Source organism: Mya arenaria, chromosome 6 (genome assembly GCF_026914265.1).
Source record: "Mya arenaria isolate MELC-2E11 chromosome 6, ASM2691426v1".
NCBI lineage: Eukaryota > Metazoa > Mollusca > Bivalvia > Myida > Myidae > Mya > Mya arenaria.
In genome coordinates this window covers 16,601,688-16,625,480 of record NC_069127.1, presented here as the reverse complement: position 1 = coordinate 16,625,480, position 23,793 = coordinate 16,601,688, and the positions used below count along the sequence as shown (strand labels likewise).

The 23,793-nt window shown below is 36.3% G+C and overlaps 3 protein-coding genes across 4 annotated transcripts; 2 read left to right on the top strand and 1 right to left on the bottom strand.

Annotated features, from left to right (window-relative positions):
• The first annotated feature begins 990 nt into the window (after positions 1-990).
• Positions 991-1,461, top strand: LOC128237586 (bifunctional endo-1,4-beta-xylanase XylA-like). The gene has a single exon (XM_052953176.1). The coding sequence runs from the start codon at positions 991-993 to the stop codon at positions 1,459-1,461; it is 471 nt and encodes a 156-aa protein (XP_052809136.1).
• Positions 1,462-1,722: 261 nt separating this feature from the next.
• LOC128237585 (bifunctional endo-1,4-beta-xylanase XylA-like) lies at positions 1,723-2,994 on the top strand. Its single transcript, XM_052953175.1, has 2 exons — positions 1,723-2,428; positions 2,570-2,994. The coding sequence occupies exons 1-2, from the start codon at positions 1,723-1,725 to the stop codon at positions 2,992-2,994; spliced, it is 1,131 nt and encodes a 376-aa protein (XP_052809135.1).
• Positions 2,995-3,670: 676 nt separating this feature from the next.
• On the bottom strand, positions 3,671-22,068 carry LOC128238439 (1-acyl-sn-glycerol-3-phosphate acyltransferase delta-like). Of its 2 annotated transcripts, XR_008261703.1 has the most exons (10): positions 21,998-22,068; positions 16,915-17,096; positions 15,937-16,106; positions 14,403-14,570; positions 13,586-13,739; positions 12,165-12,270; positions 11,330-11,405; positions 10,909-11,110; positions 6,558-10,795; positions 3,671-6,223 (listed from the first exon to the last, which is right to left on the bottom strand). XR_008261703.1 is itself a non-coding variant. In XM_052954361.1 (9 exons), exons 2-9 carry the CDS (start codon positions 17,093-17,095, stop codon positions 10,665-10,667), a joined length of 1,188 nt encoding a protein of 395 aa, XP_052810321.1. In that variant the 5' UTR covers position 17,096; positions 21,998-22,068; the 3' UTR covers positions 3,671-10,664. The 2 variants fall into 2 exon arrangements, 1 of the variants encoding a protein (XP_052810321.1); XM_052954361.1 differs by having other exon boundaries at positions 3,671-10,795.
• Positions 22,069-23,793: the final 1,725 nt, after the last annotated feature.

Sequence of the window (23,793 nt, the reverse complement as noted above, 5' to 3'; positions counted from 1 at the left end):
GTGTGGGTATAGAGATACACACTGTCGACTAGGTATGTAAGAAACCATCCCAGTGCACCACCTGCGCAGGGGATTTCACAAGTCAAGTTCCCAGTTAGCAATTATCTGATTGACTTACTCTTCCTTAATGAAATCTAGGAGACTGAAAGAAATCTATTTTACTTATCAAACACTATACAACATGATCGCGTCTGATCTGAGCGAGAATGAAGGAGTTGCCATCTTAGTGAGACGATTTGGGAACAGCTTCATGAATATAGTAAAAAAAAACAGTATACATACGTTTTATGACCACGGGGATTTAGATCTGATTGAAAAGGTTTCACGGTTCCAACTTTCCCACAATTATTATGTTTTTCCATATAATCATTATATTCTTGCATTTTTAATGATATGAACTTATATGAATTGCAATAAAAGTCAGCTCTATATCTATGTTATTTTATGAAATTTAAGAACAACTTTCTCAAAACTAGACACGCAACTTTTTCAGCACATTATAGCAATTTTCGCCAATTACCACCTATCAACTCGACTGGTACAACACACAATACCTCTCTCCAACCCCAACCTCAATTTCAATAGAAAAAATAGCGGTTGGGAAAGTGGGAACCAACCGATTTAAAACACCATTAAAATATAAGGGGTTACGTGTATCTGTATGTTTTACCCGGAGATAAACCGGAGTACCTGAAACTTTATACTGTGAAATTGAACTCCAAAAGCCACAGAAACAAGCTGATTCTCAACAACGTTGAGATTCTTTTGAATTATTACAATTTGGTGATTCATAATAAATCACAGCCAACAAGAAAACAATCAGATAATGTTGTAATAATTTTCTTCATCAAATCTTTTCAGTATGTGAAAACTTGTTCCACATTGTCACACAGAAAAGTCCGCACAGTTCAAATTGCAGTGCTTTTAGAATGTTACATTGGCAGTCAAACATCATGCACACCAACAGTGAATACTCAAGTTATCAACGAGATGAACTTGTCGAACTGGCTAGCAGGCAATGATCAAGCAATCAACAATGCTGACTGGTCGCACTGGCTTGCAGGCAATGATCAAGCAATCAACAATGTTGACTGGTCGCACTGGCTTGCAGGCAATGATCAAGCAATCAACAATGTTGACTGGTCGTACTGGCTTGAAGGCAATGGTCAAGCAATCAACAGTGTGGACTGGCCGCACTGGCTTGCAGGCACCGAACAAGCAATCAACAGTGTTGACTGGTCGCACTGGCTTGCAGGCACCGAACAAGCAATCAACAATGTTGACTGCTCGAACTGGCTTGCAGGCAACGGTCAAGCAATCGACAGTGTGGACTGGTCGCACTGGCTTGCAGGCACCGAACACGCAATCAACAGTGTGGACTGGTCGCACTGGCTTGCAGGCACCGAACAAGCAATCAACAATGTTGACTGGTCGCACCGGTCAAGCAATCAACAATGTTGACTGGTCGCACTGGCTAGCAGGCAATGATCAAGCAATCAACAATGTTGACTGGTCGCACTGGCTTGCAGGCACCGAACAAGCAATCAACAATGTTGACTGGTCGCACTGGCTTGCAGGCAGCGAACAAGCAATCAACAATGTTGACTGGTCGCACTGGCTTGCAGGCACCGGTCAAGCAATCAACAATGTTGACTGGTCGCACTGGCTTGCAGGCAGCGAACAAGCAATCAACAATGTTGACTGGTCGCACTGGCTTGCACAATGTTGAATGTTGACTGGTCGCACTGGCTTGCAGGCACCGGTCAAGCAATCAACAATGTTGACTGGTCGCACTGGCTTGCAGGCACCGGTCAAGCAATCAACAATGTTGACTGGTCGAACTGGCTTGCAGGCACCGAACAAGCAATCAAAAGTGTTGACTGGTCGCACTGGCTTGCAGGCACCGAACAAGCAATCAACAATGTTGACTGGTCGAACTGGCTTGCAGGCACTGGTCAAGCAATCAACAATGTTGACTGGTCGCACTGGCTTGCAGGCACCGAACAAGCTTTCAACAATGTTGACTGGTCGCACTGGCTTGCAGGCACCGAACAAGCAATCAACAGTGTTGACTGGTCGCACTGGCTTGCAGGCACCGGTCAAGCAATCAACAGTGTTGACTGGTCGCACTGGCTTAAAGGCACCGGTCAAGCAATCAACAGTGTTGACTGGTCGCAATGGCTTGCAGGCACCGGTCAAACAATCAACAGTGTGGACTGGTCGCACTGGCTTGCAGGCACTGGTCAAGCAATCAACAGTGTTGACTGGTCGCACTGGCTTGCAGGCACCGAGCAAGCAATCAACAATATTGACTGGTCGCACTGGCTTGCAGGCACCGAACAAGCAATCAACAATGTTGACTGGTCGCACTGGCTTGCAGGCACCGATCAAGCAATCAAAAAGGTAAACTGGTCGGACTGGATTGCAGGTACCGATCAAACAATGAACAAGGCCTGGTCGCACTGGCTTGCAGGCACTGGTGAAGCAACCAACAAGGTGATCTGGTCAGGCTGACTTGCAAGCACTGATCAAGCAATCAACAATGTGAACTGGTCGGACTGGCTTGCAGGCACCGATCAAACAATCAACAAGGTGAATTGGTCATACTGGCATGCAGGCACCGATCAAGCAATCAACAAGGTGAATTGGTCGGGCTGGCTTGCAGGCAGTGGTCAAGCAATCAACAAGGTGAATTGGTCATACTGGCAGGCAGGCACCGAACAAGCAATCAACAATGTTGACTGGTCGCACTGGCTTGCAGGCACCGATCAAGCAATCAACATGGTGAATTGGTCAGGCTGGCTTGCAGGCACTGGTCAAGCAATCAACATGGTGAATTGGTCGGGCTGGCTTGCAGGCACTGGTCAAGCAATCAACAAGGTGAATTGGTCGGGCTGGTTTGCAGGCACTGGTCAAGCAATCAACATGGTTAACTGGTCGGACTGGCTTGCAGGCACTGATCAAGCAATCAACATGGTTAACTGGTCGGACTAGCTTGCTGGCACCAATCAACAAGGTGAACTGGTCTGGCTTGCAGGCACCGATCAAGCAATCAATAAGGTGAACTGGTCGTACTGGCTTGCTGGCACCAATCAACAAAGTGAACTGGTTGGGCTGGCTTGCAGGCACCAATCAATCATTCAACAAGGTGAACTGGTGGTACTGGCTTGCAGGCAGTGATCAAGCAATCAACAAGCAATCAACAAGGTGAATTGGTCGGGCTTGCTTGCAGGCACTGGTCAAGCAATCAACAAGGTGAACTGGTCGGGGTGGCTTGCAGCCACTGGTCAAGCAATCAACAAGGTGAACTGGTCAGGGTGGCTTGCAGGCACTGGTCAAGCAATCAACGAGGTGAACTGGTCGGGGTGGCTTGCAGGCACCGATCAAGCAATCAACATGGTTAACTGGCCAGACTGGCTTGCAGGCACTGGTCAAGCTATCAACAAGATAAACTGGTTGGACTTGGGTGTCATGTTATCAGCGATTTCTTTCTTGAAATACGACCTAGCGAAGTGCACATTACTTTCACTTTACAATTTTCACCTAGCTCTTTTTGCATCTATTGAAATATCATTATTAAAAGACCTCTCCCAACTAGTTTCTTATTCGGGAAATAAAATTAAATGTTTGCGGTGACAACGATATCTAAATTTAAAACCAGCACAGAAGATTGGTTATGTTGAATACTGTGTTTCAGTCATTATGATTACAATAAAAGCACAGGTATCAGTAACATGTATGAAAGGTAAAATACAACAAGAGTGACACTCACAAAATACGCCCATCAATAATTTCTTGGATTCTAAGACAACTTACTGTCACATTGGCCCTTTGAGAAGCAAGCTTTTCAAGAAGCAAATAAATCATGCCCAAAGACGATCAACGTGTTCGGGATTTGAAAAACAACATTCATGTAAAAATCGTCTCCAAGAGATGATTCATCCTTAATCGTACCCAAGAGACAATCAGTGTGTACTTGGCAAAGCATTTATACCGGCAAACATTCTTGGTAAAGATTTTATAGCTACAAACATTTTCAGCAAGTTTGGTGAAGGTCAGATGAGAATTGTTCAAGTTAGAGAGTAGACAAAGCTTAAATGGCAAGGGCAGTAATCCTGAAGTGCTTCGGGGCATTTGGCTGATTATCATACTTGACCGATTTATTTTACCAACAAATATTTTCAGCAAGTTTGGTGAAGATCAGATGATAACTGTTCAAATTCGACAGTGGACAAAGCAAAAATGGCAAATTTTAACCAATTCAAGGGCCATAATCCTGAAGAGCCTGGCTGGTTATAGAACTTTGCCAAGAATATATACCAACAAACATTTATAGTAGCAAGTTTGGTGAAATTCGGATAAAAACTGTTCAAGTTTGAGAGTAGACAAAGCTAAAATGGCCAATTTTGATAAATTCAGGGGGCCATAACTCTGGAGTGCCTAAAGCGATTAGGCTGGTTATCGAACTTGACCTAGATATTTCACCAACAAACACTTTCATGAAGTTTGGTGGAAATTGGATGAGAAATGTTCAAGTTAGAGAGCGGACAAAGCTAAAATGGACAATTTTGACAAATTCAGGGGGCCATAACTCTGGAGTGCCTAAAGCGATTTGGCTGGTTATTGAACTTGACCGAGATATTTCACCAACAAACACTTTCATGACGTTTGGTGGAAATTGGATGAGAAATGATCAAGTTAGAGAGCGGACAAAGCTAAAATGGCCAATTTTGACAAATTCAGGGGGCCATAACTCTGGAGTGCCTAAAGCGATTTGGCTGGTTATCGAACTTGACCTAGATATTTCACCAACAAACACTTTCATGAAGTTTGGTGGAAATTGGATGAGAAATGTTCAAGTTAGAGAGCGGACAACATTGTGGAGCCGCCCGCCCGCCCGCCGCCCGCCCGCCATGGGTGTTCCCATAATACGGCCATCGTAAGATGGGCGTATAAAAAGTCAAGCTTATGGCAATACATGTATAAAGATAATGCACACTTGACATGAGTTGACTTCTGAATGTGCACATGTATCCGGTCTTGTGGGATTACAACTTTAAGAATACAATTGAATCAAAATAAACATTTAAAGGTAATCTTATCAAAGAGCATAAAACAAAATATGGCAGGATCGAGAATTTCAATTAAATATTCAGCGAGTGTCACAATTGCAAAATCAAATAAATTTCATCTAAACTGGCCAAAAAATGTTATTATTCTTGAAATAGGTATAACTACTCAGATACATAGTTAAAAAACAATCATACGACACGGGACACGACACGTGTGTTGAGTGGTTCAAATATCAGTACAATAAATGCTAACCTTCCAACTGAAATTGTTGTACACATGTATGCCACAAATTAAAAGCAAACACAGTCTAACTAAAAACGTCAGAAAATTAGAAATGACAATCATATAATTTACATATTTGCTTAGTCATATTTTCGTTAATTTGACACTTATTTTTGATTTGAACTTAAGCCTGTAATAAAGTTGAAACGCAATAATGGAAATGATTGGTGGCCCCGACACCGAGGGAAAATATATCTAACATTCACATTTGTTCCACTTTCATTATATGCTTTAATTAATGAAACAGTGTATGTACATCATGCAAAAAAAATGTGCCATGTCTGTCCGTTCAATAACCTGGTAAAGCTAAGGGGATTGTTGAAGTATTTGATTGGAAATTACTTTCAGTCACTTGATGCTGTACTTCATTGATTGTACTTCACATACAGCTACAGTAGTATAAGTAAATACAGTAGTATAATAAATCATGTAAACAATTGATGATTAAGAACATCCTATGTATCCTAAAATTACAATCATAACACATACACACAACATACGATCTTTACACTTTACACATACACTAACTGGGCAAGTACTCATAAAACATCCTACCGTAAGTAATTTTCTAATTTAGAGTGGGACTTCTATTTAAAATCATTACTGATACATGTATAACAAACATAATGTTTGAGTGTTAAAACTTGAACTACCTACTAAATAATGCATTTATATGAAATATTAATTAATGATAACATGATTGTAACCATGTATTTAATAGCTGAAAACAAACGCATGTAACAGATTTACAGTGATCAACTATATATCGTCTCAAAAGGTAGAAATATTGTGTTTTCTGCACCTTTTTTTCGAATTAAACTCGGTATCCTTCATAAGACCATTGTTTTCGATATATATTCATCCTGTTCTGTAAATTAAAACAATTGTATTAATTGTAGTACATCCTATTGGGAGTAAGAGCATCTTTAAGTATCTTACTGGTAAATATGATATAATAATTGACAATATGTATTATGACTATGTACACTTGTATGAGTCAAATAAAATGCATGTCTGTGTCTGTCTGTCTTCATAATTTTGCTTTTCTTTTAATTTGACCAGATTGTACCAGCCCAGATCACTGATGAAGGTAAACACAGTTCACAATAGAGTTGGAAGAGCCATCAATGTACAGATGTAATATTTGATCTTGATAAAAGTACAACGAATTGTTCATCATAAATGACAAAAGACACACTTACATTAGCTTTGACTATTCAGAGCCAATCGTCTCCGGATCTGACTCGGAATATTCTTCTGATAACCTGGAGTAGACACTGGATATAAATCCATAGTCGTTTTCCACAAAACGGCCCTTTTCAGAGCCAATCACATAACCCGAAAGGAGTTACCTTACAAATTGTCACATTCAAATTCAACATTAGCCCAGCACAAATCTGGCCCACATACACAACTTTTTATTCATCTAAATAAAGCCGAAATACGCCAAACCATGACCGACTGACTGTTATAGTGGCAATACATGTTTACTTCATAATGGTAGATACTTATAAACATTTCACATATTCTATTGCATTACACAGATAACATTTGATATTTCACAGTCACACATAAAAAGTTTCATTTTAAAACATAACAACATCTAAAACATCATATATTTCATATAATCTCATATATAACATATGATGTTCAATAAAACCACACATATAACATTTGATCTGCAATCTAAAACGCATATAACATTTTTACCTTTCATAAAAAAGACATTTGATCTTTGATAAAACCCCATTTATAACACGAGATCTTTTATAAATGTACACATATTTCATTTCTACAAACTTAAAACATATATAAAATACTACAAACAATTATCACAATATTGTCAATGACCGGATTTCCATTGCAGTCTTAATACAGATCACACATATTGTATCACCCATAGGGATATATATACACAGGGAAATAAGGGACAAAGCACTCGCGCACACATGCACGGACACACACACACACACACTCACACACACACTGAGTTTAGAAAGTTTTAAAGCCAATGTTATAGGCTCGATTATATCTTTTCCCCTCATCTAATGAATACAATCCACAAATAAGCTAGTTCTCGGATAGATAGTTCATTTACCATGTTACAAATTGATGGCTTGTGGAAGACCAATGGAATTTCGGTATCATTTGAAAGGGTATTGCTTCCCGAATACTTATATGTAAAATAAGTTACCAAACCTCATGTATAATGCAAAGTTATTGTAGATAGTATTTTTTTTATATTTCAACTTAGACACAACTAAAATCACATGTGAAATGATCTACATCTCATTTTTCCAAGGCTAAAGGCTGCTTTACTTTTAAAATTAGATTTATTTGTTTAATTTTTACTATTTCTGCACATAAAACCAACATGTGTGTGTGTCAGATTCATTATATTTAAGTAGTTATTTCAGTGAGTATTTTGGGCAATCCTCTTCCTGTTATCTTAGCTTTATACTCATTTATTTCAGCTCAATTGTGAAAACAGCTGAAAGCCGATACCAATCTCCCTCAAGCTCATACCCTTGTAGAAACCAGTACTGTGTCCTTTCTGAGAGGCCATGGTGGGCCTGGATCTCCTTGTGGCTTAGATCGGACAAAGTACTGTGTCCTTTTTAGGGGGCCAAGATAATGTTTCCCTGGTGGGGATTGAACCCAGAAACTGTAGAGTGAGTGGCAGACACCTTTACCACAATAACACTCTCTCCCCTTTTCTGCTATCTTTTGTTGCTCCATGCATGTTACAAAGATAATCATAAATGTATATCAATTACATCAACATTTGGGTACATAACTTCTCAATAGACACTAGTTTAATCCAGACATCAGCAAAGAATGGCATGTCAACCGAAGGTCTTCATGAAAGATAATACTTTAAACAACAGATAACAATATGCATATAAATAACTGCATACATGTAATATACAAAAACACTACTACATCTAAAACAAACTATGCAAGGGTTTTAACAGCTAATAAAATAAGAAGGGTAAGGGGGCTTAGAACCCTTTTAAAAGTGTTTCCAACATCATTTATATTCATTTCTAGGTACCAGTTCTTCTTGCAAATGTCTTAGCAAAAAAAATAATCTTTACAACTGTACAATAGTCTGAAATAAAAAAGCTCTAAATCCTGACCTCGGGATTAATCCTGAACTTAAGAACCCCTGAGTATGACATAAGTGTATGTAAAACCTGGTATATATAACTGTATGTAAAACCTGGTATATACACGACTATGTAAAGCCTGGTATATATACTATGTGATATAAAGCAATAAATGCAAAGCACACATCTTTGGGAAATAGTCTGTTTGGACTTGGATTGTTTCAAGAATATTCTAACAGAAAGATTTGAAATCTAAAAACCTACAACAAGCAACAAATACCAAACAAAATATATACATTAACAAAAGCTGTCACAGTATGTGACGAATGCCCCCGAACGTGACATTGACCTATGAACATGGTCAGTACAATGTCATGAAATGTTAAAGATCAAACAAATACATATGGCAAGTTATTTTAAATTGCCTCTGAACATAAAAAAACACCCATACTTGACAACCTACATTCTTATGTCCCTATTTTCGGCATTCCATTGTGAATAAACACTAAGTGTTTCTTTCACCTTAGAGGTAGGGACATGGGTCTTGCACGTGACACGTCTTCTTGGTATGTCGAACACATGTGGCAAGTTATTTGTAAATCTGTCCATACAAGAAAAAGTTACAGCCCGGACACGACAACCTATACTCTATGTCCTTATATGCAGCATTCCATTGTGAATAAACACTAAGTGTGACCTTGACCTAAGAGGTAGGGACACGGGTCTTGCACCCGACACGTCTTCTTGGTATGCCAAACACATGTGGCAAGTTATTTTAAAATCTGTCCATACAATGGAAAGTTACAGCCCAGACACGACAACCTATACTCTATGTCCTTATATGCAGCATTCCATTGTGAATAAACACTAAGTGTGACCTTGACCTAAGAGGTAGGGACACGGGTTTTGCATGCGACACGTCATCTTGGTATGCCGAACACATGTGGCAAGTTATTTTAAAATCTGTCCATACAAGGGAAAGTTACAGCCCGTAAAGGACAACCTATACTCTATGTCCTTATATGCAGCATTCCATTGTGAATAAACACCTAAGTGTGACCTTGACCTTAGAGGTAGGGACACGGTTCTTGCACGCGACACGTCTTCTTGGTATGTCGAACACATGTGGTAAGTTATTTTAAATTCTGTCCATACAAGGGAAAGTTACAGCCCGGACACGACAACCTATACTCTATGTCCTTATATGCAGCATTCCATTGTGAATAAATACTATGTGTGACCTTGACCTAAGAGGTAGGGACACGGGTCTTGCACCCGACACGTCTTCTTGGTATGCCAAACACATGTGGCAAGTTATTTTAAAATCTGTCCATACAATGGAAAGTTACAGCCCAGACACGACAACCTATACTCTATGTCCTTATATGCAGCATTCCATTGTGAATAAACACTAAGTGTGACCTTGACCTAAGAGGTAGGGACACGGGTTTTGCATGCGACACGTCATCTTGGTATGCCGAACACATGTGGCAAGTTATTTTAAAATCTGTCCATACAAGGGAAAGTTACAGCCCGTAAAGGACAACCTATACTCTATGTCCTTATATGCAGCATTCCATTGTGAATAAACACCTAAGTGTGACCTTGACCTTAGAGGTAGGGACACGGTTCTTGCACGCGACACGTCTTCTTGGTATGTCGAAAACATGTGGTAAGTTATTTTAAATTCTGTCCATACAAGGGAAAGTTACAGCCCGGACACGACAACCTATACTCTATGTCCTTATATGCAGCATTCCATTGTGAATAAATACTATGTGTGACCTTGACCTAAGAGGTAGGGACACGGGTTTTGCACGCAACATGTCGTCTTGGTATGCCGAACACATGTGGCAAGTTATTTTAAAATCTGTCCATACAAGGGAAAGTTACAGCCCGGACACGACAACCTATACTCTATATATATGTCCTTATATGCAGCATTCCATTGTGAATAAATTCCTAAGTGTGACCTTGACCTAAGAGGTAGGGACACAGGTCTTGCACGCGAAACGTCGTCTTGGTATGCCGAACACATGTGGCAAGTTATTTTAAAATCTGTCCATACAAGGGAAAGTTACAGCCCGGACACGAGTTATTGAGCTGGACACAAGGACGGACGGATAGTGCGATTTTAATATGCCCACCTTCGGGGGCATAAAAATAAATAAAATTAAACTCTATTAAGATACACAGAGGTTATTGAAGCTTTTTGTCCGAAGTGGTCTGAGTTTGTCCCTCCTGGTTGCTTGATTTCTTATGTTCGAGGCCATATGACGTGCCATGTTTCACTTCTGTGAAGCGTATCATCATTTTCATGAATGTCATCACTGCAAAAAACATTTTGCTTAGTTAATAAAGATAACCAAAACAACAACATGCTATTATAATTTATGGGTACGAAAGTTTAAGTACTCAAGTCCACATAGCTGCAGGTACTTACATGCCACAATGATGGCGGCCATGATCAGTTTGTGAACCATGGAGGCGGCAAGGATGACATAGGTCAGGTATTGGAATAGCGGCACGCACATGAATATGGTCCAGAATATATACCAGCATACATCGTAATAGCGACGTGGAATATCGATCACAGGCAAACCTTCAAACTCTCCTGTCTCCTTATAATGGATCAAATCATTGTCCTGAAATGGAAATAGGACTGCTGCTTATAGTTTTGCTAAAATGCATTCAAAATAATAAATATTTAAGTGCATGTTTTTGCTACTGACATTACAGAATGGTTTACTTTTTTGATACTAAGCTTAGTTCCTGTATAGGTAAAGACAGATTTTCAATGATATCTTAATTGTGGACAACTTTCTAAATTATTTGAGTAATTTTTCACATAGATTAAATTATACCTTTCTTTTGTATAAATCTCTGAGCCATTGGCCACACTCCTCCTCAGAAGACGGAATATCACTGATGGCGTATCGCCTACAATACGCAACAAACTTGCTTCAATATACAACAGATCAGGGCCACATGCTCAATATAAATTTAACCCTAACATACATGTCTGCTATTGGTAAGAACTTTATTGATGGTTAGAACTAATACTGTTTCTGAGCAACTTGGGTTAAAAACTCACTAAAGCATAAGGTGGCATGTGGCGTCATAATTATATAACATTTTAATGTTTTGTGGTAAAAACCACAGATTTAAAAATTTCTCCTTTTCCTAATATTTGTGGGTTTTTTTAATAAACAAGGATGTTCATGCATGTAGGAATTCATCGCTAAGACAGAGGGGTCTATCTCTCTGCCTGTCGGTTAAAGCCCGTTGCTATTGGTCCCCATTCTGGCTGACAAACACACTTCAATCTGACAGCATTGTGGGAACCAGTGGAATGATATGAGGATGATTATTTATAATCATAAAGAGGGGAATGGCATTACCATATGAGTGGGAGGTTCATCTCAGATTGTAAAATATTACCTTTTGTCTTTTGCAGTGATATCAATATGCAATATGGATTCTCTCCCTTGACAATCTCTGGCATTACATATGAATAATAATTTTGTATCTTTGCTATATTGACAATTCATATTGACTTTATAACACCAATAATGCATTAACAAATGCTGTGAATCGTGTGCATTGTTGTTCTTAAATATTATCATGAGTCTGGGCAACTTATATATACACATATTGAATGCAATGGTAACATACAAACCAAAAGCATCAGATTCCTACCTTGCAATCATAGAACATGTGACCTTCTTCCCCGCAACCACGTCCATGAATGTAGGCTCCGGCTGGTTAGCTGGAAATCCCACTGTCAAATCCACCACTGTTGGAACTGTCAACACATAAATACACATTACATTTTTTTTTTATATAAATAATACTTTGTGTGAATAGGGGCATATTAACAAGTCCCAAGTAACAGTAGTTCAAGGTCATCTTTTAAAAAGGGAACTAATGCAATTGCTTTGAGGTGTAAATAATGATAAAATACTTTATAAATTGCACACAGTGAATTTTATTGTAAATAAACAAGTACTTTTACCTATCTTCTTATAAATTATAAATATGCAAATTTATTGTGTGGTCTTTTGCAAGCATGAATTTAAATGTATATTGAATCAAAATGACCATGACCAATTGATCACTTAATCCTAAAAAATACTCTTACTAAGTTTGAGGACATGCTTTAATTACATAATTACGCATAAGGTATACCATACATATGTGGTGTCATAATTATATATTCATTTTTAATATTTAAGAGTATGATCTTTTACAAATATTACCCTTTTATAAAAAAAAAACCCACAGGTTTAAAAATTTCTTTTATTATCAATGAAACAAGGATATTCATGCATGTAGGAATTCATCGCTCAGACAGAGGAGTCTATCTCTCTGCCTGTCGGTTAAAGCCCGTTGCTATTGGTCCCCATTCTGGCTGACAAACACACTTCAATCTGACAGCATTGTTGGAACCGGCAGATTGATTTAATATCAGACTGATTATTTATAATCATGATACAAGGGAATGGCATTACCATGTATGATTGGGAGGTTCATCTCAGATTGTAAAGGATTAGCTTTTGTCTTTTACATACTTTCAACATGAAAAATTGATCTATTAATCCATTGGGGTCCTTTTCTGTTCATCAATATTCCTAGTAAATACTCTTACTTACATGTAGATGGAGGACATGTGTTAATTACAAATCATGTTTCTAGTAAAGGTCACAACAACCTTCAACTTGGATCTTCTGACCCAAAACTTGTTAGGGTCATCTACTGACCATGACCAATGTTAATTAAGTTTAAAGATTTTAAAACAGTTCATTTACAAGTTGATGACTGGGAGCTGGTTTTCAATTAAAGGCCTCTATACCCTATGACTAACTGACCTTAAAATACTGATCATGAAAAATGTTAAATTATAGTTTCAGAAGTCCTTCAGAAGTTAAAAATTAGAAACCATTTTTTTTAGTAAAAGTCACCATGACCTACCGGTACTCATCCCAAATTCAATGAATCAAAGTTCATGAAAAGTTTGAGGTTTCTTATGAAAGTCATTCACAAGTAAAGGAAAGTAAAGGAAAGAGTGGAGTTGAAGACAATGATGCTGGACGAAATGATCCCTAGGTGTCATATATTACTTTTTCCTTTCATTAGTTCCATGGAAAGAGCAAATCCCTTAGTTCTGGGCAGGAGCATGTGCTTGTATTCCGGGTAACCCTTCTCCTTGGCAATACGTTGACAGGCAGCATGCTTCTCTGGTGTCCAACGTGTGCCCTCGGGAAACAGCAGCAACTACAAAAATTAAAGGTGACTATGAGTATGCTTGTGCCCATAACAAACGTTTAATTATTGCTCAATCTTGAACTTGTATAAGGTTTGCTCAGTTATGCACTGGTATAAGGTTTATAAGGTTTGCTAAACCCTGCACTGGTATAAGGTTTGCTCAGTCATGCACTGGTATAAGGTTTGCTCAGTCATGCCCTGGTATAAGGTTTATAAGGTTTGCTCAACCCTGCACTGCTATAAGGTTTGCTCAGTTATGCACTGGTATAAGGTTTATAAGGTTTGCTAAACCCTGCACTGGTATTAGGTTTGCTCAGTCATGCACTGGTATAAGGTTTGCTCAGTCATGCCCTGGTATAAGGTTTGCTCAGTTATGCACTTGAATAAGGTCTGCTCAGTCATGCACTGGTTTAAGGTTTGCTAAACCAGTGGACCAGTTTAATGTTCACTTAATCCTGCACTGGTACAAGGTTTTCTCACTGTTTTGTACCATGTTATCACGGATCAAAATCATGCAGTGTAAATAAAAGCATTGTAATTTTTCTGAATAAGTTATTGTAAGGTTAACCTCCGTATTATTGTAACCAATCCTATATGGGAGTTACTGTGTACACGAAAACAAAAAACACATTCTTAAACATTATACAGCAATTGTAGTTTTAAGATACATACTGTAACCCAGAAATTGTCTGGGTAAGTGACAATTTCTCCGATAGATTTACAGAGAATCTCACGGTCTTTCTTCCAGTCGCGCATGAGAAAAATGCTTTCCGAGAAGTACCAGGTCCACCCAATCACTGGCACGTACCGTAGTATGTTCTTACCATAGACCTTTGTGTTCTGAAATCATAGACAAACATGTGCTTTATTATAAACAAGAGCTCTCGTAGGAAAATGGGCTTGACTTTACGCTGCTTTGTAATAGAAGTTAGTGCATTATTGATGTTATAAAGTCAAATAAAAAAGTAAAATAACAAGGGCTGAAGTAGGTGCCCGATCAACTATAAAACGGAAATTAATACAATAGTGATGTAATATGTGCCTGTCAAAAGCATTTAAAAGAAGTCAAATTAAAAAGTAAAGCTGCAATGCAATGAAACCAGGTTTTCAATGATTGACAAAAGAACGTCAGCCTTTGTTGTGAGATTTCGTTTTGACTGTTTTTTTCTATTTCTAGTATTATGTGATAGCGTGAAGTATGAAGTCTATCCATTGAACAGTATTGGATGTCTAAGTTAAAACCCAAGTTGCCTCAACCTTTAACCTGAGTCTTTAAGTTGACCAAGGGCTATAATTTGTATATTGGATAATATGGTATTATGTAACCATATATGTAAGTGATGACCATCAACAATTGTCATTCGTATCACCGCTTCCATTTTCCAAGGAAAGCAGATGAATGACGGTACATCAGTACAAGAAGTTCGCAAAAATTAAAATAATAGTGTATTTTGTACTAGTTCAAATCGATTGTCAGTGATGTGTATCTCATAAATAGTTATGATTCCCAAGTGTAAAGTCCTTAGGTTTAAGAGCTGTACTGAAATTACTTTGCAGCGTAGTTAAATGTGAAGATCTCTGCCATTGTAAACCGTCTATACACATCCGAGGTTGTCTTCGATGGAAAATGGCTGAGGTGTTCTGATTGCAACAATCGGGTGTAGGTCTGTAGATTGAAGCCATTTGAATGAAGGGTATAGAAGTTATTAGTGAAAATCCCTACTTACCCTAAAAAAAATAATCTGACACAATTTACCCTTTAACCAATCACAATGTATCCCAAAACTGTAATCAGGCACAATGTACCCTAAAACTTTTACGGGATGCCCTCATATGGGGTGAGTAGTATAGCCCTCCTAAGTCCTTATTCTTCGAAAAGTCAAGATAAAAATGAAGAATATTTTGTTAATGCCACATAAAGCTCCTTTATATAACATAATGGTGTATTTAGTGTATACAGGTATAATGAAGATGATTAAATTGCTATTCATGAAATAAATATATGACATGAAAGTGAGTCTGACAGCAACAAGTGGTATGTCTTATCTTCTTTTGAAAAAACATCTTACATCTGCAATGAACTTGCCTGGTTACCATACAAATTAAAATTAAAGTGGAAGTAGACATACTTTCTTGGAAAAAAATGAAATAAACATGAATGATAATATAACATAGAGAATGACACTGAAGGCTGTGTTAATTGTACCCCGAGCATGCCGTGTCGTTCTGCCATCATCCAGGCCATGAGCCAGTCAATCTCATATGTGTGGTTCACCATGCACACACAGTGTTCCTTCCCCAACATACGCTGGTCCTCAGGGGAAATGTACAGCTTGCAGTCTGCATTTGACCACCAGTGAGCAATGAATGAGAACTCTGTATAACATTATACAAAGTCATGTAAATATTGAATAACATATTTTTTGCCTTAGAAATATAAAATAAATCATTTTAATGACAAATGTAAGAGTTAAGGTACATGTTGTTCATGAACCTATATATGTCAACAGAGGCCCTTCATTATAAATCAATATGTTCCGGTGAAACCTTGATGTGCTCTTCAATTATACCATTTTTTACAAAATAAAACAAGTATTCTGATCAAGTTTCATAACTGAATCATGACAGGGATTTTCGTGTTCTTAGATTTCACCTAGTGACATTGAATTATGACAGGCATTTTTGTGTTCTTAGATTTCACCTAGTGACATAGTTTTTTACATGAGATGACTCATAATAATTATTCAAGACAATATGCAGACAAACATTCTGACAATGTTTAATAACAATTGGATAAAAACTAGTTTAGTTGAGTTTATTGATGAGAATTCTTTACTCCTAAAAATTGACCTAGTGACCTAGGTTTTTGACTTGAGATGACCCATATTCATAATTGTTCAAGACAACATACAATCAAGTATTCTGACCAAGTTTCAAATAAAACAAATAAAAACTATTGAACTTTTGAAATGGAAATAAACTCTAATGCAGAATTGTTATAAAGACAGCCGCCAACTTGCTTTTCACCATTCTATAATGCTAACTCTTCGTTCATAAATGGTGCCAATCTTTTTGTTCATAAATGGTGCAAAAACAAAAAATATATAAAAGACTGCCTATCAGGAGTCACCTTTTGCTTATTTTTTTGTAAACTTATTACAACAAAACATTTATGTGTACGTACGACTCCATTGTGCGTATGAGAGAAAGTAGACAAATTTGCGGTAGAGTGTCTTGCTGAAAGGCCAGATGACCATCCCTACAAGCATGAGGAAGCTGACCAGGATACCACTGGACAAATAGATGTAGCTCATGATCAGATGGACCACCGTCAGGCTCTTGAACCACGACCACCATCCCGCCATCCTGTATAAATAATACAAACAAAAAATTATATTAAAACTTCTTTTGTGAATTTTGGATGCCTGGTGAACCAAAATTATATTGGTATCTGTTCTATCATTTGAAAGTGTTCGATCAGTAGAAAGAGAATATGTAAAAAAAAATATCTAAATAAATCCTACAAACAAGCTTTTTGGCTTTAAAAGATTGTCAAGCAGGTCATTTAATTTTTTTGCGTGTCTGGCAATTATGCCTGAATTAGACGGTTTTGCAAATATCTAATATTTGGCTACAGTAAATTGCTATTATTCTTTTTCCCCTGCCGATTTTGCATATTTTCTGAAAATCAGGTGGTCAAACATGCGTTCAAACTTCATGGTTGAAGGCCTCAATCTTGCCTCGTTTTCTGCTTTTTTTAACCACCAAGTATTTTATGCTTGAAATAGATAATAAAGGTTTATATTCATATTATACCATGTAAGTGCAAAGATATTTTGCACAAAACAAGCATTAAATGCATTAAAAAACAGGATTTAAATTCCCTAAAAAGCAAAACTCGACTGACACAGGCAACAATTATGCCAATCGTAACTACTCGACTATCTCCAGCAAGCTTCAAGATAGACCGAGTAAATAGAATCTTAACAACTCGGCCATGGCCGAAGTGTTCCGATTGTTGTAAAACTGTGAACCCCAGCCTAGCAGGTGCCCTTCATGAATACATCGTTATGTTTTGACAGTATGAACTGAAGAAAAATACATCAAACTCATAATAATTTTTGGATATTTGTTTTTGTGTATGGTACTATTATAAAAAAGCATTATCTGGTAATATTTCTAGTCCAAATAATTGTACGTTGACGGATTTTTTTTAGATTTTTGATATGGCAAATCCTTCACGTACAAATTGTTTAGTATCAAAAGTGGGAGTTGTTCCGATCAGGATTCTGGGTTAAAGCATATAGCGTCTATAATATATCATAAAAACAAAAAATATTACCAGATAATGTTATTTTATATTAGTTCCGTACACAAAAAAATAAATATCCAACTTATAATTATGAGTTTGACGGCTTTTCTTCATTTCATTCTGTCAAAACATAACGATAGATACATGAAGGGCACCTGCAAGGCTTCAGGGCACAGTTTTAAATCGCTCGGAACATTTCGGCCATGGCCGAGTTGTTACGATTGTATAATGAGGTCTATCTCGAAGCTTTGTCGGAGGAGGCCGAGTTATTACGATTGTATCGAGTTGTTCCCCTTCGCATAATTGTTTTCTGTATCAGTCAACTTTCGTTTTATTGGAAAGGTAAACAACTTGTTTTAATGCATTAAATGCTTGTTTAGTGCAAAATAGCATTTCACTTACATGGTAAAATATGAATATAACTCTTTATGATCAATTTCAACCATAAAATACTTCACTTAAAACAATTTCAATATTTTTAAAACACCCCTGTTTTTTGCACATTCCCGTTTAGACGTTAGGGATTGGAAGAATCCCGTATAACACGTCTAATATTTTAGACTAGTAATATTTCTTGTTTTAATGATATTTTATTAACGCAATATTTTTTAATCCTGACTCCTAATCGGAATAACTACCCACTTTTAGTACAAAACAATTTGTAAGTGAAGGATTAGCTACAATAATGAGCGATCAGGGATACTTTTTTATTATTTTGACATTTCATGTGTATCCCTGTAACGCTACAACTCTCTACCATTTAACACTGGGCGAAAGAATATATAGTAATATCATGCATCGATGTTGAATAATAATGATATAATTGTTCGAAATGTACCTGAAAGTGATCTTAACTGGGTTGGATTTGTCGTTAGAGTCGTTATTTTCACATAAATATACTCTGGGTCACGAAATGAGCGTAGCAGTCCACCATTTTTTATACATGTTGATTTTTATCGAATAAATTTGTACCCATCCGTCAATGATTGTTAACCCTGTGCACAGTCACAGTTATCCTCGCTTTTCTATGTATTTGTGCAGAGCAACGCAACAGTGTTCAAAAATGGTGATACCTAATCATCATCATCATCATCATCATCATCATCATCACGAACATTATCATCATCAACTTCTCCCAACTTGACCCATTAAACACGTTAGCTTTCAGCGCATTGAAATGGTTGCATTTTTAATAGTGTTATTTGGGTCCCTAGACTTACCGAAATACGATTATTTACCGAAAGACGGATAAAATTACCGAAATACGCATGAAAGTTACCGAAAGACGCCTTCTAATGCATTTTATTTTTAATAATCTTGTATATATAATGATTATACGCATTGTAGCCAAAAATTATAAAAAAATATTTAGAAATAATGACTTTATTGACAAAAGAATTTCCCTTTTTTAGTCAAATAGAGTTATCTCCCGTCGTCAACCGAAATACGATTTATGGATATGGTTAAACTGGAGTAAACATGATAGAAATTTACCGAAAGACGCTTGCTATTGTATTTATTTTTAATATTCATATATATTTGATGATTTTACACATTGTAGCCAAAAATTATAAAATAATATCTAGAAATAATGAGTTTTTTGACAAAAGAATTTCCTGTATTTAGCCAATAAGAGTATTCTCCTGTTCTCAACCGAAATACGATTTATTGATATGTTTTTGGTGAAGTAAGAACATGACAAATATATACAGTTAACTTAATACTGAATTTTTATTTTATTTTTCATAATTTCTCTACATACATGACATATACATTTGATTAACATCGAACATGGAAGGCTGCATAAAACATAATTCATACACATAATAAAATTACATGAAATATTGAACGCTGCAAATACAAAATAAAATGATTAACTTACACTATGTATTTAAACTATTGACAAAGACATATACATGTTAATGACAAAAGCTATGGTAAATGTACATTGAAAATTCACCTTGTGTTACAAACAAATGTGTCAGACATACAAACAATAAAATTGAGATTGAGTTATAAGAACCCAATTCCTACAATTTGAACAATGTATGCATTGATCACTACTACAGTCAACAGCACATATAGCACAAGGAAACTCATTCATCATAAATGATCCCAGAGTGTAAAGTTCTATTAATTTGGACTTCTTTAATACTTACAGCAATAACTTACCTTTTTACTCGCGATTGTTATTTATGAATCTTCAAATGAAGCCGTCAATTTGTGTGAAAATCACCCGCAATTATAAATGTACACGTAATGCGGTCCTTTAATGCGTAATTATTATGGTATTTACTCAACACGTGTCACAGAGCCGAAAAGGGTTTACCCAAATTAACACACTTTCAATAATACCAAACTGTCCCCCAAAAAACGTGCCGCTACTTTGTGGGGTGTCATATACCGGGTGATAATTATGTTGTTTTAAACATCGCCTGATTTTGTGTATTTGGTGTGGTCTGGTTAATAGTGTCCATAAGTAGGCTAATTTATCTGATGATGAGAACTTCGCTGTTTTAAAAACTTCTTTTTTCAAATTTCGTATAAATAAAAATTAAAATTTGAAAGCCCTGAAATATAGAATAGATCTAAGATCTAAGTTAGTTTAAAAGAAAATGATTTTAGCGACATTTTCGACCTATTTCAAAGGCAATCTTTCAAATATATCCCAAAATACTTTCAAATGCTGTATATTGATCTAACATTTCCATAAGAATATAAATGCTATTATTTGAATCCAAATTCATAATCATTTTCATAATACAACAACTAATAAGTTATCTTTACCTGCGTTAAATCGTCTTTCGGTTGGCGAAGGGAGACAACTATTTCACTGACATATTGTTTTTATTCAATTGAACAATTAGTAAATATTTTCATGAACTTTTTCATTTTTATGAGTGTGTTTTAGTTATATGAATATTATGAGATCATCATTAATTGGAATAATTGATTATTATGGAAGCTTTTATCTGTCTTTCGGTTGGCGAGTCGGCAAGCGGAATTCGATCTCGAACACTGAAATTTCAACTGCCTATTACATCATTATATTTTAATATTTTTCTCTAAAATTTGGTTTGGTAATGTATTTGTATAACATTAATATAAAAACAATAAAATAAATGCATTAGAAGGCGTATTTCGGTAACTTTCATGCGTATTTCGGTAATTTTATCCGTCTTTCGGTAAATAATCGTATTTCGGTAAGTCTAGGGACCGGTGTTATTTAACCGAGCCTATTAACGACCAAAATATTCGAAATCCTCTACCCCGTTTCATACATGTACACAACCTGTCAGATTTGTCCTAGATTTACAGATTAATGGATACAATCGATGCATGTAAGTGCATTATGGTATCTGAACATGTTTTTTCGGCATAATGACATAAATAAATGTGTGTTTGATAGTAGGCAATGATATTTTCGTAGAAATTTGAATTTATAACAAAGATAATTTAAAAATTGTGGCCGCGAGGATCCTCTGCGCAAGGCCCGTTTGCTACTTTTTGCTGGGATGGTGGACGTCACCAGTCTGCCATAGTCTAAAAATCGTCAAAAGACTGGTTGACGGCCATTTAGGTGGACTAAGTGAAGGATTTGCCATATCAAAATTTGTAAAATAAGATCTGTCAACATAAAATTATTTGGACTAAGAGTCCATCTAAATTAACGATCTAAGGGTCTTTTGATGATTTTCATACTTGACGGAATCAAGACAGGGATAGATAAAAAAATGCGAAAATTATTAAACACTATCAACGAAAGGCTCATTATTCTGGATATTCCCCCTAAGCCTAAAGCCAGTGGTTGGGGGTGGGGTCTAAGAAGATTAATATTGATACATTGTGATATTGTCATAGAAATATTTAAGGCTTGCGATGGAATAATATGGCTGCCTCTAATCTGATGCCTTTATTGATAAGTACAGCATGTAAAAATAAACAGAGATTTTACCCAAAACGGTTCAAAGTACGAGAAAAACAAAAGACAAATAGAAGAGCTAGCGAGCGTCCAGAGATATGATACGTTGGTTAAAACGGCAAATACATAATCGGTGTGCCATAAATACTGCACCTCGGATCTAATTCGGTGCATCATTACTTCCCCATTCATGCAGATATTCGATATATCAAATGGTGATGGTATAATGATCTATAAATGGAGAATTTAAACGTATATTTCACACTCTTTCTTGAATGTATGAATGAACATTACGGAAAAACAAGCAAATAAGTCTTGACGAGAGCGTAATATAGCGTTCATGAATTCATGTGTTGACAAAAAATAAAAAGGTAACAAATAAAAACAAACATTAAACACAGATACTTAAGTGTCGGAGATGTCGAAACATTTGCTTCTAACTGTATCTAATCTGTACCTAGAAATACATAATAATAATAATAAATAAGCCCTGTTTTGGGGTACAAGACAAAAAAGGCTCCAAACTTGACTAGCAGCTAGGAATTCAAACAACATAAAATGTGAGTCCCGGGAGACAATTTACTGAACATAAATTTTTCTCATGGCAAATTTAACTGAAATACTGGATTATATATTTTTTATTGATTGTAAATTGCATTTTGTGCATATTTCATTCCATTGCTTTAAATGACTATTATATTTGTTTCTTGAAAATATAACTGTTATCACTGGATTATATATTTATTGTTGATTGCGAATGCACTTTGTGCATATTTCATTCCATTGCTTTAAATGACTGTTTAATTTACTTCTTGAAAAATCAAAACAATACAACTTTGAAACATGTTATTTAATTCCTTTTCTATCATTATATAATAAATCATATCAGATTATAAAAAAAATACAATATTCAGCGAATGCGAATCATTGACAATACAAGTCGTAAGTTTTCTTCATTGTTTATATCGTGCGTAGTATTCACACCCCTTCTTTGTTTATGTCGTCCTCTAATTGGACCGCAATTCAGTGCGAACCAGATTTATCACATGGTTTATCGTCATGTGACTTACAATTCGAACATTCTCGACCATTTCCGAGCTATACATGAAATTGTCAATAGAAAAAAAAATCACATATAATTTAATGAATTAGGGAAATATGTTTGGAAAACGTTGGTTCGTTTAATACTCTTTATTGTCGCATTTCAAAAATAAGTTAACATTATATGCATCCATACATAATGTTCTGAAAATAAAAAGATAAAACATTGCTTAGTACAAGACATTTGGCTATTCTTGTCATATGAAAGTAATCTTATAACATGTATGCTACAATTGACATTACGCATAAACGTCAAGTAGTTGTCTAGTGGCGTTAAAAGTATAAATTACATACACTGACAAAACAATACACACATATTATAAAAGAACAAACACTCAGACATAGTTCACATTTATCCCCTACAAAGCCTAACGGCCTGAACTCCACGCTCTCTCACTGACTGAAAACCCAAAACCATGAATGCAACATTAAATATAAAAAACAATTAGCAAATTATGTTATTATTGAAATCAATCCTCAAAAGTCTCATATCACTGAAAAAAACTCATTCCAGCAAATCAACCAAATGCAAGTTTACACCTCCAACACATTGCAAACACAAAAAGAATAGTTAAAACAACAAATGCAAGCAATACTGACAGTATTTGCTTCCTAAACATGGCCATATAAAAGGAAAGCTTCCACTTAACATCTCAGACTTTCCTACTCCGAGTTGAAATCAATGATAGCTATTCAGATTAGCGATGCAATGAAACACTGCTGTAAGG